We start from the raw sequence: 16,358 nt of genomic DNA, 5'->3' as shown, positions 1-16,358 counted from the left end.
TCCTCCATTCCAGGGACCCCTATGTCATTGCGATGAGGTCAGTTACGCTGCCCACGCACCTCGAGACCTCGGAGTACAGGCGCGGGGAGACCATCTGTTCAGGCTTCTGCTTCCGGCACGAGGGGGACCAGTTGACCAAGGTGAGGCTGGGTGTCTCCTTTCCCCCTCCCACCCAGAGTCACCCCAAAGCCACACTTGTGTCCCGAGCTCAGCACTGTCCAGCTCAGACAGTTCCAGACTCAGGCTCCCCTGCCCGTCAGCAGTCTCTCTCTTCCAGCTCAGGGGAGCCTAAGAGTGTCAGGCGCTGAAAATGAGCCTTCATTAAGACCTAATCTGTGCTAAGTCCGAGGCCACTGCAGGGTCTTTTGGAAAAAGCACTGGACACAGAGGGCAGAAGCCCTGGGCTCTGATCTAGAATTCTATCTCCTCATTTACTTATTGTCTAGGAAGGCTTTATATGGCTCTCAGGGCCCATAAAACTCAGCAGGGCAGTCAGTGTTAACTAAAGCATAGGGGAGAAGGCTGAGGGTGGCTGGGCTGGGGATATCCATTGCCCCTTCCTCAGCTCACAGTGGCTCTGAGTCCCCCAGGTAGGGACTTGGACAGTGCTAGCTAACTTAATACATCTAAACTGACGAGCTCCTCAGGGCAATCCTTGGGCTTATTCTAACTTGCGTATGGCCCTAGAGCACCTTCATTTAAAAGGGATTCCGTGCTGGGCTCTGGAGACCCAGCCCCGGTCCTCCAGGGCCTCCTGGCTGACAGGGGAGACACGTGATGACAGTAGTGTGTGGTGACAGAGGGAAGCCAGGGTTGTCAGCACGCGGGGTGGGGGTGCGGGGTCAGGGGAGACCAGCTGGAGGAGGTCACACCCGCCAGTCACGCAGTCTTCTAAGGCCCCAGGTGCTGGCTGGTATTTGCTGCCTTCCTAGCAGGTGACAAGGCTGCCTCCCGCCCGCCTCATGTTCACTCAGCTCCCACCCCTCCCACTGCCCAGCCTCCCTGAGTGTGGCTTCCCATCCTGCAGGTGTCCTACTATAACCAGGCCACCCCAGGCTTTCTCAAGTACGTGACCACCAACGTGACTGGCCTCTCCTCTGAGTTCTACACCACCTTCAAGGCTTGTGAGCAGTTCCTCTTGGACAACCGGAACGATCTGGCCCCCAGCCTCCAGACCCTCTAGGCATCTTCAGTGGCCACCTCACGCCCAACTCCCACTCCATCCTGCCCTGAGGACACACACGCAGTGCACTGAGGAAGGCAGAGGCATTTATTCCTTCCTGCCACCCCCATGGGAAGCCTGGACCCAGGGGTCCACCAGCCCAGCACCCCTGGGTGGTCACTTTCTGCCAACATCCGCCAGCAAGTCTTGGTAGTAACTCTGGGGTAGCCTGTAGTAGACTCGGGTCCTCTCCACGGCCCTGGCTGCTAGCAGCACTGCCCGCACAGATGCATAGCTGCCCCAGCCAGGGCTGTGTTCCACTGTGACAGTGGCCCGGGGGGAGGCTGCCAACAGCCTGGCCACGACCCCAGCCGTGCTCTGGACCAGCGGCCCAGCCTGCAGCTGGAAGGACACGGGTTGCCAGAGGCCCTGGCACAGCTCCAGCATATCTGTGAGCAGCTGTTCCCTGTAGCCACTGCTCAGCACTTCCTCGGGCCAGCCTGGTGCCACCGTCACATGGGGGAAAACCTCGGCCACAGCTGTAAGCAACTCCCTGCCAGTCACGTAGCCAGGGACCACAAAACTCCCGTGGGAGACTGTGGCCCCGACCCACACAGGCCTAGGCAGGTGGCCAAGGGTGGAGAGGGTGGCCAGTGTGGCCAGGGATGGCCGGAGGGCTGTGGGCTCTGCTATGTGCACATGGATGCCCCAGCGTCCGGGGCGCGTGGCCAGCTGCAGCAGGCAGAACTCCAGTGTCAGGGCACGGCCATCTGGGGCACGTACGATGGGCACGGGGTCCCCAGCTGCAGGCTCCTGGAGGCCAACTTTCAGCAGGATCATGCCATCTCTGTCTGGAAGAGGCAACGGAGGCAGCAGCGGAGTAATAGGATCTGTCAATCAGATCTGGGTTCCAGGTGGAAGGGCTGCTTTATGAATGTGCCTGGGGCTCGTCAGAATGACACAATGAGTTGCTAGCTCAGCTCTGGGCCCTTGCCTGTGGCTCAGCCCTGGGGCCCATGCCCGCCTCTCTTGCAGCGTGATGTGACTGAGGGTTCACAGGTGCTGAAGGCCAGGAGCCCCGCACTTTTGACGGCACTGTACTCCCTACCTTGCAGCTGTGTGGCTATGGTAACGGAGATCTGAGGCAGCTTCCCCAAGTGTAGGAAACTCCCATGGTTGAGCTAGGAGCACGGGGGCTGCAGGTGGACCTTACCTGGGAGTCGCACTGTTGCTGTGCTCCTGTTGCCCTGGATGTCAGGAACCAGCCACTCCACGCTCAGACCCTCATCCCCAGGGAGTTGGAGAAGGGGGATCAGGCTGCCTCCCGTGTAGTAGCTTTGCTTCCGTGAGGCGTTCACTGTGGGGCAAATTGCCAAGATGAAGAGGCCGCTGGTCACAGAGCCCTTCTGTGCACCGCGCATCCTCTCTAAGCCTCACAGCAAGCTTCCTGGGACCTGTAATTCCCTGTTTTATAGATTACAGGTGATTTGCCCAAGGTTCTACAGCCAGTAGGCAGGGTTGCTGGGATTGGAACCTGATGAAGCCAGGTCCGTCTGGCCCCAAACTGGTATTCCTCCCCCTCACCAAGATGGCTCCCAAGGCAGGAATGTTGGGTCTGATGGGTCCCCTTTGAGATGGCCTAACTGCAGGCTCTCCTAGGTTTGGAGTCAGGGGAGTGAGGTGTTTGGACAAGGTAGTGTCTACATCACTGATTAGCAGGTACAGTGGAGGGGCCATTCTCTGAAATGCTAGAGTAAACCTTAGAGGAACTGTATTGCAAGGGGAAGCATATGGGGTTTGGAATTTGCTGGTTCCAGTAGGAGCTGTGCCACGTTCAAGCTGAATGACTTTGTATAAATTACCTAACTGTTCTGAATCTCAGTTTCCCTATCTGTAAAATGGAATCCCTGCTTCACAGATCTATAAAGCTTAGCATACCGTACTGGGGTCTGGCATACAACTGATGCTTAAAACGATTCCTTCCTCCTATTCTTCCTAGGATTTTCCCCTTCCAGTGCCCCATCCCATCTAACTCTGCTGCCGTGTCTACCAAGTGCTGCCCTGTGCAGAATCCGGCCCCACCGCCCTTTCCCACGCTGCCCAGACCCCTCCCTACTGGCGAGCTGCTTGAACTGCGACAGGAGAGGCTCGAAGAGGTCATAGTAGACTTGGTGGGTGGCGGTGTTGTCCCGGACGTAGAGGAGATCGTCCACTGACACGGGGTCCGAGGTGGCCTGCCACAGCGTCAGACTGTACCTGGGGTCCAGAGAGCCAGCTCAGTGCCTGCCTGGGCCCAGCAGCCCTCAGCCCCACTCCTGTGCTCAGAGCTGGGCCCGAGCTGGGCAGGGGAGGAACGCTACCCTGCTTCCTGGGGGCAGGAGAAGCCACAGAGGCCTCGGCAACAATGACTGAGAGCAGAGGCTGAGAAGGAGGGGAGGTGGACTGCCCTACCTCCTCACTTGGAGTGTCTATTTCTGGGTCCTTTCTTAGGAAGGAGACAAGGACAGAAGAGACGGGCACAGGGGGTGGGGTTAGAGGTCAGGTATGAAGAGGGGAAGGGGGCGGCCTCCAGTGGGGAGAGGCTGAGGAAGGTGGTGCTGGGCAGCTGGGGACAGAGTACAGGGGTGGGGATGGGGCTTCCTCAATCCCTACAGAGCTATCCTGGGGCAGAGGCTGTAGGTGCAATCTGTGCAGCCCCAGGGAACAGCTGGCTTCCGTGGGAGGAAGCTGTGGGAGGCAAATTGTGTCTCAGCGTAGACACTTTCCAACGGACAGAGAGTTGTCTGCCAATGGACGGGCTGCCTCAGATGACAGTGAGCTCCCCATTACCAGAGGCATACAAGCAGAAAGCAGGGACATTGTAGAGCATGTGAGCACCAGCAGAGGTTGGACCAGATGATCAATAAGACCCTTCTAGCCATGAGCCTCTGGGATCTTCCGGGGGCATCAGTGCCTGGGAGTGGGTTTGGAGGGAGTGGGAGCTGTGGCAGGGGCCTGGGAGTCCTCACCTCTCAGATTGGCCCAGCAGCCAGCTGAAGTGGGGCCAGGCAGCCCGCACCATGACAGCCCGCACAGGGAAGGTGACCTTCTGTGGCAGTCCTTCCACCAGCCCCTGCATCTTCTCTACCATGGCTCGGGTATACGTCCCCTTTGGGAACAGGGGCAGGTAGAGGGTGGTCCAGCCTGGAGACAGGGTTGCCTTAGAATACTTCTCTTGGACCAAGGCCAGGAACCTGCAGAGAATCAGAGATGCTGGTCTTTTAGAGCCCCTTCCTCATCTCCCGGGTTCCCATCACAGTGCTATGAAGAGGCAGGATCTATTGCATCTATGATATAAGGGCACAGTCCTAAAGAACAGAAATGGCTTGCTCAGAGTCCCACAGTAGGGCATGGACTTTGGTGTCGGGGAGGTCTGGGTTTGGGTCCTGATTCTGTGACCTTGGGCAGCTCACCCAGCCCCTTTGATTCTCAAAGATGGCATCCTTTCAGGCAGGACAGGCCTTCGTAAACATACCCACATGGACGGGGGGATGCAATCTAAAGTCCCAGGTGTGGGATGTGGGTTCTCCCAGCTGTGAGAGTCTCTGAACTTTCATATTTTATTGAAAAATTTCATTCAAATTTTGCCTTGATGCAAATTTTAATAGGCAAATAATGTTACCCTCCCTCTCCCCAAATTATTGAGTAATTTTCTTCACTCCAAGAAGGTGAACCATTATTTATCTTGGGCCACTGACTACATTTTCAAACTGCTGCTTTCCAAATGCACCTCAGTTTGAGAATCATGATAAATATTGGATGGATGGATTGTTGGCTGACTGGCTGGAAAGATGGATGGATGGATGGATGGACGGTAAAGAGCATGGAGGTTAGAGTCAGAAAGGCCTGGTTTTGAATCTTTCCTCTGCCAATTACTAGATTTAGGCAGGTCATTTAACTTCAGTGAGATATTTCCTGTATTAATTAAATGAAAATAATATTACCTACCTCATTCTCAAGTAAGAGTTAAGTGGCATTCTACAACTAGAGTACTTGAAAAGTGCCTGTGACGCATAATAAACATTCAACAGATTGTGCCTCAATTATTGTCAGCTTTCTCATCTGCAAAATGGTGAGAAAAAAATGCTCCTAACCTGGCATTGCTATGTGAAGATCAACTCAGATATATGCTCCCCTTTTAAGTGGCCCTTTGTAAACTGGAGCACACCATGCAGCTGGTGTTACGTGAGGGTGGTTGGTGGCAGTGCTGGGATTTCATGGGGGGCTAGGGAAGGAGTCAGTGCTTTAGACTTTTCTAGCAGGCCAAGTGTTGCCCTTGTCACTGGACTAGGCCCTGTTTGCCCTCCAGGAATAAACACTGTAGTAAGGGTGACAAACCTGTAATCCGACAGTGATAGTCCAACGAAATCAGGACTGTTAGGAGAAAGTGTGAGTGAAGGCCCTCAGCGGCCTTGGATGTCAGGGAAGTTTCTGGGACAGGTAATGACTGGGCAAAGGTTCATCAGGAAATGGGGGCAAGGCATTCGAGGCAGAGGGAATAGCACGTGTGAAGGCTTAGAGGTCAGACTACATGGTGTGGCTGGAAGCAAACTCAGCAAAGGTCCCCTGAGCACCTACTGTGCCAGATGTTGACGGAAGAGGATTGGACACAGCTGGGGCAGAGAGGCGAACACTCACTGTGTAGCGTTGACTTCTATCGGGATGGCCATGTTGGGGCCCCTCAGGATGTCGGCATTGATCCACACAGGCCTCCGAACTCTCCCCTCCTCGGTCAGCCGCCGCAGGAGGTCCAGGGAGGGGCCCACGGCCTTGATGCTCTTGAAGTCTAGTTTGATGCCTGTGGGGAGAGGGCCAAGGGCTTGGGGAACTGGTCCCTCATGCTCAAGGAAGAAGGGAACAGAAGACATGACTTCCTGGGACAGAGAGAGCAGGTATGGTATGTGTGTTGGGGGCAGGGAGGGAAGACAGGGACCAGATTCTCGCTGGGTGTGAAGAAGGGCTTTCAAACAGGCAGAGCTAACCTGGAGAGAAAGGACTGGCCTCTGTAGGAATGAGCTCCCGTCCCCCATCACCAAGGGGAGGAAGCAGATGATGCGTAAGCGCTTGGGACTTGGGGCTGGTTCAGGGGTTGTCAAGCATCGGATGAGAAGGGACTGTGATTCTTGGACAGGCAGGCTCAGAGGGTCCTAAGCCACCTGAGCCTGAACCGCAGGAGGTGAGGCTGAGAAGTTAGAGAAGGATGTTGAAAGACAGGCCAAGGAGATCGCACTTTGTCCTGAGGACAGTGGGGAGCCATGGAGGGTTAAAGCAGGGGAGTGACATGACAATTGGCATTTTGGAAAGCTCACTCAGCTAGGGGCTGAGTTTGGAAGCAGGAAGCCAGTGAGGAAGGAGGTCCAGGAGAAAGATGATGTGACTGGGGCTGGATCAGGGGGTAGGGTTCAGGGTTTAGAATTGGCAGGTGCAGCAGCTGAGCGGATGTGGGGGATGAGGGAGAGACATTAGGGTGATGCCTGGATTCTGACTATCACTGGCAAAGAGACGTGGGAGGGGAAGGTGGAATGTGGCTTTTGAGCATGTTGTATCCAGTTCCACGGATTCAGGGCCCAGACATGTTTGGCCCTTTGCAGCTTACCCTGCACTTTTTCATCCCTCATCTCACTGATCTTCCCCGAGCCCAGGCCTCTAGAGCGGTGGGCTGGAAAGCCAAGGCAACGAGCAACTCCTGACGAGCACTGGCCTAGCTTCCTAGTGGAAGGACCCCTGCACATGCGGCCTGAGGACCAGAGGGCTGGGCAGCTGGGGAGGGGCTGAGAGAGGTCCTTACCCTTCTGGGAAGAGGCCAGCACGGCCTCCAGCCACTGCTGTAGGGTGTTGTCACTGTAGATGGCTGGGGGGTGCGCCATGATGGGGACCCCTGTCTCGTTGACTGTGCCGAGCCCTTCTATCGTGACATCTGCCTCCAGGGCCACAGCATCACCTGTGCAAGAGGACAAACTCCATCTTGATTGGTTCCTTTTTTTTTTTTTTTTTTTGCTGCACAACCTGTGGAATCCTAGTTCCCTGACCAGGGATTGAACCTGGGCCCCGGCAGTGAGAGCGCCGTGTCCTAACCACTGCACCACCAGGGAATTCCCAGATCATCTCCTTTTTTAAAGCAATTTTTCTCATCATCAAAGTATTACACATTTATTATAGAACATTTGGAAAATACAGAAAAGCAGAAAGAGAAATATTCGCCCACATTTCTAAATTTTTGCTACTAAAAAATAATGATGCATATTTTATTCTGATTTTCTGATTATTTTTTTATCCTGACTTGAGGAAAGCATTTCCATCATAGTTCACTTTTTGATGTATTTTCTTCCACTTTTATCTATGTATAGTTTTTACACAGTTGGGAATACTCTGCATTTATAATTTTAATCTTTTTCTTTCAATAGTGACACATTTTTTACAATCTTTTCTCTGTTTCATTAAAAAAAAAAAAAGCTGCAAAAACCCTGATTGAGGGCACTCACCCTGCTTTAGTTAGCCACTCTCCCATTCCTGAGACATCCTAGTAGTTTCTAAATTTTTGCTACTAACAAATAATGATGCATGTTTTATTCTGATTTTCTGATTATTTTTTATCCTGACAAGGAATTTGAGTCAGGGCCATGCAGGGTGTTTTTAAGGCCCATACTAACAAATTACTGTCTAGAAAAATTCTTCTGACTCATGCTCCTGCCAGGAATACGTAAGCTGGCCCATCTCCGGCACACTTAACAGCACTGAGCATCGTTGTTTTTATCTTTTAAATGCACACAGTTCACTCCGTCAGGTGGCTGTGTGACGCCTGCTCCGAGAGTTCAGTCCAGGAGGGAGCTGAGGCCTTTCAGTGAGAAGCAGGCCAGAAGAGCCGGCCAGGGTCTCTGTCTAAGGAATGGAGTGGAGGGCAGGCAGGGTCTCTGTCTAAGGAATGGAGTGGAGGGCAGGCGGGGTCGCTCTCAGCTCCTGCCCCATCACAGACAGTTGGTATCAGAGGGCCTCTTGTGTTTGACACTCGCAGCCTCGTGACTCGAGCTCTGCTCCCCTCCAAGTCCATTCTGCACACGGCCACTAGAGTGAGTATTCCAAACACGTACCTGATCGTGTCACTTCTGTTAAAAAATCAAAACGTCCCTGCCCGTTGTCCTAAGAGTCCAAGCTAAATGCCTTACCATAGTCTGTGAGGTCCTGCATGACCAGGCCTGGCAAACTTTCCCATCTCATCTCGAGTCCCTCTCTCCCTCAATCTCTAGCTTCCAGCCACTCCTGTTTCTCCAACATTAATGTGCACACAAATCACCCAGGAACATTTAAAATGCAAGTTCTGCTCAGTAGGTCTGGGGTGGGGCCCAAGATGTCTAACAATCTCCCCCGTGATGCCCATGCTGCTGGTCCGTGGCCCACACTTTGAGTATCGATGCTCAAATATCTTGTCTTCCTTTCTCTGGGCTCTTACACATGGCTGTTGTCTTGGCAACACTTCCCTCCGCAGCTTTACTAGGCCACCTCCAGCTCATCTGTGGGTGTTGGCTTAAAATATCAAGGAGGCCATCCCTAAACCACACATCCAGTCTAAGTTAGGTTGCCAGCTTCTCCTTTGAGTGCTCAGCCCCCATGTAATTACTCATTTAACACCAGCTTTCCTGAGTGTAAGTGCCAGGGAGCAGGGTCCGGGTCTGTGTTGCCCATCACTTGGATTTCCAGTGCCAAGACAATACTAGGCCTAAAAAAGGAGCTTCAAAAATGTTTGTTGGATGAGAAAAGACTGAGTGAATGGGTGATAGAAAAGTTAAGATCAACCAGCGCAGGTTCAGAAAGGTGATAGAGCTTGCCCAAAGTCGCAGAGAATTTTTGCAGATTTCTTTAAAATCTAGGTGTCTGGATGTCCAGGAGGGGGAGGAAGCTGAGTGCCAGGCTGTCCCCAGCACTGAGCCAGGCACTTTGCATTGTCCCATTTCATCCTCATATTATACCTCCTGCCCAGAGCTCTGGACTCCCTGGAGTCCTCACTGGCAAGATGGGGATGAGCCTCCCCGGGCCATGACTACAGGACATGGACGTAAAGGCACGTTGTAAACTGTGAAGGGCTATATGAAGGTAGCCTTTATTTTTATGGCTTGAACACAAAGCACTTTCTTTTCTTAACTTTCGGTTACCTGGGAATGCAAAGAGAGGGGTCCAAAGGGTTTGGGGCCCATCAAGGCCCAGAGAAGCCAGGCCCGAGGGGGGCAGCCGGGCAGGTAAGAGGGTAGTTCAAGAGAATGGATACTGAAGGGTCTCCTTCCCTATCTAACGGGAGCCAGTTCCGGTCTGGGGAGGGTGGGGGCACTCTAGGAGGGAGCCAGGGCTGGAACCCAGGTCTCTGAGTCCCGGTGAACCTCCGATGCTGCTGCCTTGCTTGACTTTTACCAGCTGCCTTCCTTGAGACACTGTGAGCCCCTTGAACACAGGGCCACGTCTCACTCATTTCTAAACCTCCTCCTGAGCTGGGTGCAGAGTAGGGGCCCAGCAAACACTCAGTGAAGTGGACTAAAGACTGATGGACCTAACCTGCCTCCTTGCGATCGCCACCTGGATCCAGCTTCCTCCCGAAGTCTCCTCCCTTGTCATTTACACCTGTTGTGTGCCTTCCAGATGCTGAATCTGGGGGGCCAACTTGCTTGGGTGGGGGTGTGAAGGAACAGGAGATGAGGAAAGGATCAGGTTTCTGCAGCCACAGTAGGAGTCCTGGTCCTCAGGGGCGCAGTCAGGTGGGAAAGAGTGATGCTCTCCAGAAGGAGCCCACAGGAAGTTACCAGACCCTCCTTCCCCTCCCCCACACGCCAGGAGCTCTATGCATCACGTCTGGCAGGAGAGCGCTGTGGCTGAGTGTGCAGATCCTGAACCCAAGGCTGCTAGCTTCCAGTCCCAGCCCTAACACTTGCAAGCTGTGTGACCTTGGGCAGGTTACTGGACCTCTCTGTGCTTCCTGTCCCCTCGTTTACTAGAAGTAAATAATAAAATATCCTTTGTTAGGCATTCACTAAGTATTAATTATCATTTATGCGGAGTAGCTCACTTAACTAGGGTGAGCACATGTCCCCATTTGCCTGGGATAGTCTGGTGTATTCCTGTTGTTTCAGCATAATTATTAATAATGACCTCTTTCACTATCAAAAGTGCCCTGGTTTGGATGATAAATGATATGGTCACCCTACCAGCCCACATTTTGCAGAGGGAAAAACTGAGCTGCAGATGGGTGAAGTCACCTGTCCCAAATCACTCCTCTGGTAAATGATAAAAGGTAGAATTTGAACCCAGTCTGTCTGCCTCCTAGGCCTTTGCTGTGGCCCCTCCCCTCCACATGGGTGTCCAGTCACGTTCAAGGTGACTTCACCGACCTAACCCTCGCCTACCATTGGCTCCCCCCGAGGGTCCCCACCTCAGTTGTGGAGCCACCCTCCTCCCAGAGACCTACCCCAGGGACCTAGCAGGACCCTCAGGGAGAAAACTGGGCCTGGGGTCCTCCGCACCCCTGCAGCTATGCTAAGGGGTGCCTCTGCATGCTCCATGCTGTTGGGCACTGCCTGGTTGGGGCCCTTAGCTTTCTTCTTGGCCAAGGTCCCAACTTGGTGGGGCCTGATCCCTTACCTGCTGCCCCAGGGCTGACCTGGGATGAGCCTGGGGCTGGCAGATCCTCTTTGCTTTCCCTCAGGCCTTATCTGCCAGATAAGAGCCCTCCCTCTTGCCAGGGAGTTCTCTGGCCTCTTATCACCCAAGTCTGGCCATCAGCCTCCCGATCCTGAAGCAGCAGCAAACTGGCTCCACCCAGCCTGTGATGGCCTCTCCTATGCTGACCGCCAAGCCTGCCTCCTCCAGGAAGTCTCCCTAAGGACTCATTCATTCATTCAGCAAACCTTTCCCAGATGCTCATTCCCAGGCTCTCTGCTGGTGACTCTGCAGGAGTAAGAGCCAGAGGCCTGGCGCCTAGGTCTTGCTCTGCTTCAGACCTACTGTGTGACCTTGGACAAGACCCTCTGGATCTCACCTTCCTAAAATTGAGGGATTTTGGTTGAGCAGTGGTTCTCAAAGTGTGATCCTGGGGCCAGCAACATCAATGTCACCTGGGAACTTATTAGAAATGCAAATTCTCAGGCCCCACCCCAGAACCACTGAATCTGAAACTCCAGGGGTGGGGCTAGCAATGTGTTTTCTGAAGCATGCTCAAATTTGGGGACCCTTCCTTTTATCTTGAATAGTCACTGCTTTAGAGTTTACAAGCACATACGTGAACATGATCGAATGAGCTTCCTCATAGTCCTGGAAGAGTGATCTTCCCTTTTGAACTGAGCCAGGCATAATGCAGTGGCTTAGAGCATGGGAGCTGACCACTGGGTGCTCCAATGCTGACTTAGCCACTTTCAAACAGTGTGACCTTAATGTGAAGTTAGGTAAGTCACCTAACTTTTCTGAGCCTCCATTTTTCTTCTGTCGAATGGCACCCACAAAACAGGCTGCTCTTAGTCCCAGGAGACCCACGTGGAATGTGAGTGTGTGTCCCCACAGGGAGTGGTTGCCGACTGGCTGCCGTAATCATTCTGAATCAGAGGCTCAGGAGTTACACAGTTTGCTCAGGCTTCCACAGCTCGTTTTTGGTAGCGCTGGCACTCGAACATTTTCTGGTTCTTTAGACTTTGAGGACAAAGGCCTCCTTAGCAGGGAAGCTGTCTCCTGACAAGGCCTGGGAGGAAGGGCAGGATGTGACCTTGGAACCAGACATCTCTGCACAACCTGAGCTAGTCACTTAACCTCTGAGCCCCCACTTTCTCAAGTGGAGGATGGCAAGAACACGGCGATACCCATCCTAATGCCACCTCATAGGTAATGCTGTCTTAGCCCCACCTCCGCTCTCCCTCCATTGCCTCCACCTCTGCCCCGGCCTGCCCCAGTCCTGGCAACTGGACTTACTGCTGAGGGCGGCCCTCATCTTCTTCTGGCTGTTGGCAGCATGGTACCAGGTGACCAGCAGGCCGTCGTGTTGGCTGATCTGACCCAGGCTCAGCAGGTAGTCCAGCATGTCCGCGTCGGAGCGGCAGACCGCATCCTGCTCACAGCCTGGAATCAAGGCAAAGGGAACTGTTAGCATTAGTTCTTGCCCCACACCAAGACTCTCATCCGTACATCCTACTAACCCTCCTTGGGCCCCGGGGAGTGTCTAGCACACCATCTAGCAGAGACGGTGGACCCCAGATTCATCAGTACTGGGAGAGAGAGAAATACGTGGGGTCCTGGGCACAATGATGCTCTGAACCAGCCTGCGGATGTTGGGAAGTTCACTGATAAGGGAACATTTAAGGGAGACCTAGAAGGATGGGTGTATAAATTTTACCAAAATAGGGGACTAGGTTATTTCAGACAGAGAGAACAGTATAAGCAAAGGTTTGACCATAGGAAGTATATGGTTGCCTAAAGGAATGGCCATTGGCCTGGTACAGAATGCAGAGAAATGGAATAGGGCAAGATTGGAAGAGGGCTGTGGTCCAGTTGTAAATGGCTTTGGGAGCCAGCAAAGGAGTTGGGTGTGTGCTGGAGACAGCAAACTAGGTTTATGTTTAGAAAGTTCTCCTTACACAGTGGTTAAGAATCTGCCTGCCAATGCAGGGGACACGGGTTCGAGCCCTGGTCCGGGAAGATCCCACATGCCACAGAGCAACAAAGACTGCGTGCCGCAACTGCTGAGCCACGTGCTGCAACTGCTGAGCCTACGTGCTGCAACTACTGAAGCCTGTGTGCCTAGAGCCCATGCTCCGCAACAAGAGAAGCCACTGCAATGAGAAGCCCCTACACTGCAACGAAAAGCCCATACACTGCAATGAAGAGTAACCCCTGTTCGCCACAACTAGAGACAGCCCGCACGTAGCAATGAAGACCCAACACAGACAAAAATAAATAAATAAATAAAAATAAAAATAAAAAAACAAAGAGCTCCTTGGTGGCAGACCGAACATGGGCTGGTGTGAGCAGGCTGGCAGCAGAGACTGTGTGGGAAGGGGAGGGCTGCTGCAGGGGTCCAGCAGGAGACAGAGGCTTGAGAGGTCATGGTGGGCAGGGATGGAGGGTAGAGGATGGGAAGGAAGAGCCTCGAGGCACGGGACTGAAGATACAGGCAAGAGGCAGGAGGAAGAGAGGCTGCTCCCAGGTCCCCATGTGGATGGAGGACCCTTCACCAGGAGAGGGCGCAGAGGGGAAAGGGAAAGTTCAGCTCAGTCAGCTGAATTTGAGATGCCCGCGTGACCCTCCAAGAAGGAATGTTCATCTGGGGGCACAGAAGGAGGTCTGGGCTGAAGACCAAGGTTCATTGGTCCTCAGGTAACTGAAGCCTGGTAAAAAAGGAAGGGAAAGTTAATGGGACTGTCTGTTGGGGATCAAGTCTTGGTGGGGTTGGTGATGGGAGGGGCAGGTAGAGCTGTGGATGGAGGAGAGTCTTGGTAGGGAGGGGAGAGGAGACCATCAGGGCTGTCAATGGGGACAGAACCTTCTGGGGGCAAGGAGTGAGGGATGGGGGAAGCCGACCAGATGGCATGACCGGGAAGCTCCTACCTGGCAGGATGCCCTGCTGCAGCGAGAAACACAGGATCATCCCGATGATGAACACCAGAGCCACACTGGCACTGCTGACAAGGGCCCACTTTGAGCACTTCGAGCACCCCTTCTTGTAGGCCATGATGACCCTCTCTGGGAAATGCCCCACACTCCTCGCGGTGCAGAGTCTCCTGAGGCTCTCAGAGCTGGGATTGGATGGGATGCAGGAGCCTTAGCAGCACCTAATTCTCCCCCGGCGGGCTAGGAATATGTCCCAGAAGACAGCTCCCGTAGTCCCTCCTACCTTCCCGCCCTCCTCCTCCTCCTCTCTCTCTCCCAGGATCTTAACAGGTCAAGCAGAAAATCCTGCCACCTCCAAAATGACCTTTGAGCACATTAGGAGGCAGCAGAGGATGTTAGACTGAGCCCCACCTGCTGCCTGTCTGCCCCTGCCTGGGAGTTGGGGGACCAGGGATCTAGATCCAGCTTGACTTTGCTTTCCTGAAGACCTGGAGGTATTCTTCCCCTGCATAAAAGGAAACACCTAGATGGTACTTCCCTCTTTCTGCCCTGCCCCAGGGAGTCATAAAGGTCAGGCAAGGGTGGGTGACAAGGACAGATTAGATCTGCTGGAGGAATATGAATGTTGCTTCTATCCCAGATAGATTATCTACCTGAGATTGAAAGTGATAGGCCTGGAGGGCAGGGGGGAAGATGGCAGAGTAGGACGGGCACTCACTCCCTCTTGCGAGAGCACCGGAATCACAACTGAACAATCATCAATAGGAAGACACTGGAACTCACCAAAAAAGATACCCCACATCCAAAGACAAAGGAGAAGCCACAGTGGGATGGTAGGATGGGAGCAATCACAATAAAATCAAATCCCATAACTGCTGGGTGGTTGACTCACAAACTGGAGAACACTTATACCACAGAAGTCCACCCACTGGAGTGAAGGTTCTGAGCCCCACGTCAGGCTTCCCAACCTGGGGGTCTGGCAACGGGAGGAGGAATTCCTAGAGAATCAGACTTTGAAGGCTAGCGGGATTTGATTGCAAATCGACAGGACTGGGGGAAACAGAGACTCCACTCTTGGAGGTCACACACGAAGTAGTGTGCACATCGGGACACAGGGGAAGGAGCAGTGACCCCATAGGAGATTGAACCAGACCTACCTGCTAGTGTTGGAGGGTCTCCTGCTGAGGCGGGTTGTGGCTGTGGCTCACAGTGGGGACAAGGACACTGGCAACAGAAGTTCTGGGAAGTACTCCTTGGCGTGAGCCCTCCTGGAGTCCACCATTAGTCCCACCAAAGAGCCGGGTAGGCTCCAGTGTTGGGTTGCCTCAGGCCAAACAACCAACAGGGAGGGAACCCAGCCCCACCCACCAGCAGACAAGGGGATTAAAGTTTTACTGAGCTCTGCCCACAGGAGCAACACCCAGCTCTACCCACCACCAGCCCCTCCCATCAGGAAACTTGCACAAGCCTCTTAGGTAGCCTCATCCACCAGAGGGCAGATAGCAGAAGCAAGAAGAACTACAATTCTGCAGCCTGTGGAAGGAAAACCACATTCACAGAAAGATAGACAAAATGAAAAGGCAGAGGACTTTGTACCAGATGAAGGAACAAGATAAAGCCCCAGAAAAACAACTAAATGAAGTGGAGATAGGCAAACTTCCAGAAAAAGAGTTCAGAATAATGATAGTGAAGATGATCCAGGACCTCGGAAAAAGAATGGAGGCAAAGATTGAGAGGATGCGAGAAATGTTTAACAAAGACCTAGAAGAATTAAAGAACAAACAAACACCTAGAAGAATTAAAGAACAAACAAACAGAGATGAACAATACAACAACTGAAATGAAAAATACACTAGAAGGAATCAAGAGCAAAATAACTGAGGCAGAAGAACGGATAACTGACCTGGAAGACAGAATGGTGGAATTCACTGCCGCGGAACAGGATAAAGAAAAAAGAATGAAAAGAAATGAAGACGGCCTAAGAGACCTCTGGGACAACATTAAATGCACCAACATTCGCATTATAGGGGTCCCAGAAAAAGAAGAGAGAGAGAAAGGACCGAGAAAATATTTGAAGAGATTATAGTTGAAAACTTCCCTAACATGGGAAAGGAAATAGCCACCGAAGTCCAGGAAGCACAGAGAGTCCCAGGCAGGATAAACCCAAGGAGAAACACGCTGAGACACATAGTAATCAAATTGGTAAAAATTAAAGCCAAAGAAAAATTATTGAAAGCAACAAGGGAAAAATGACAAATAACATACAAGGGAACTCCCATAAGGTTAACAGCTGATTTCTCAGCAGAAACTCTACAAGCCAGAAGGGAGTGGCATGATATACTTAAAGTGATGAAAGGGAAGAACCTACAACCAAGATTACTCTACCTGGCAAGGATCTCATTCAGATTCGATGGAGAAATCAAAAGCTTTACAGACAAGGGAATTCAGCACCACCAAACCTGCTCTACAACAAATGCTAAAGGAACTTCTCTAAGTGGGAAACGCAAGAGAAGAAAAGGACCTACAAAAACAAACTCCTAACAATTAAGAAAATGGTAATAGGAACATACATATTGAAAATTAC

General features: G+C 52.5%; 2 protein-coding genes across 3 annotated transcripts in view; one reads left to right on the top strand and one right to left on the bottom strand.

The window, feature by feature from the left end:
* Window positions 1-1,381, top strand: part of ACOT11 (acyl-CoA thioesterase 11) — a 51,067-nt gene extending 49,686 nt beyond the window's left edge. The window contains 2 exon segments of the mRNA XM_061186546.1: window positions 14-140; window positions 1,028-1,381. Coding sequence (XP_061042529.1) covers window positions 14-140; window positions 1,028-1,183 — 283 coding nt within the window. The 3' untranslated portion in view covers window positions 1,184-1,381.
* Window positions 1,257-15,088, bottom strand: FAM151A (family with sequence similarity 151 member A). 2 transcript variants are annotated; one of them, XM_061186548.1, is made up of 9 exons: window positions 14,932-15,088; window positions 13,772-13,959; window positions 12,140-12,286; window positions 6,990-7,142; window positions 5,840-5,999; window positions 4,171-4,395; window positions 3,279-3,418; window positions 2,376-2,519; window positions 1,257-2,013 (listed from the first exon to the last, which is right to left on the bottom strand). In XM_061186548.1, the coding sequence occupies exons 2-9, from the start codon at window positions 13,893-13,895 to the stop codon at window positions 1,340-1,342; spliced, it is 1,767 nt and encodes a 588-aa protein (XP_061042531.1). In that variant the 5' UTR covers window positions 13,896-13,959; window positions 14,932-15,088; the 3' UTR covers window positions 1,257-1,339. The 2 variants fall into 2 exon arrangements, with proteins under 2 accessions (XP_061042531.1, XP_061042530.1); XM_061186547.1 differs by lacking the exon at window positions 14,932-15,088 and having other exon boundaries at window positions 13,772-14,043.
* Window positions 15,089-16,358: the final 1,270 nt, after the last annotated feature.

This window comes from Eubalaena glacialis, chromosome 3 (assembly GCF_028564815.1).
Source record: "Eubalaena glacialis isolate mEubGla1 chromosome 3, mEubGla1.1.hap2.+ XY, whole genome shotgun sequence".
Classification (NCBI taxonomy): domain Eukaryota; kingdom Metazoa; phylum Chordata; class Mammalia; order Artiodactyla; family Balaenidae; genus Eubalaena; species Eubalaena glacialis.
Note: the sequence above shows the minus strand (reverse complement) of the source record. Positions and strands in the feature narration are given on the sequence as shown.

Excerpts from the sequence above, each read along its gene's own strand:
- FAM151A (XM_061186548.1), bottom strand. The coding sequence starts at position 13,895 with ATGGCCTACAAGAAGGGGTGCTCGAAGTGCTCAAAGTGGGCCCTTGTC. Across the intron at positions 12,287-13,771 it reads GCAGCAGGGCATCCTGCCAG|GCTGTGAGCAGGATGCGGTC; the intron begins GTAGGAGCTTCC and ends CCTTGATTCCAG. Across the intron at positions 3,419-4,170 it reads CTGCTGGGCCAATCTGAGAG|GTACAGTCTGACGCTGTGGC; the intron begins GTGAGGACTCCC and ends TCTGGACCCCAG.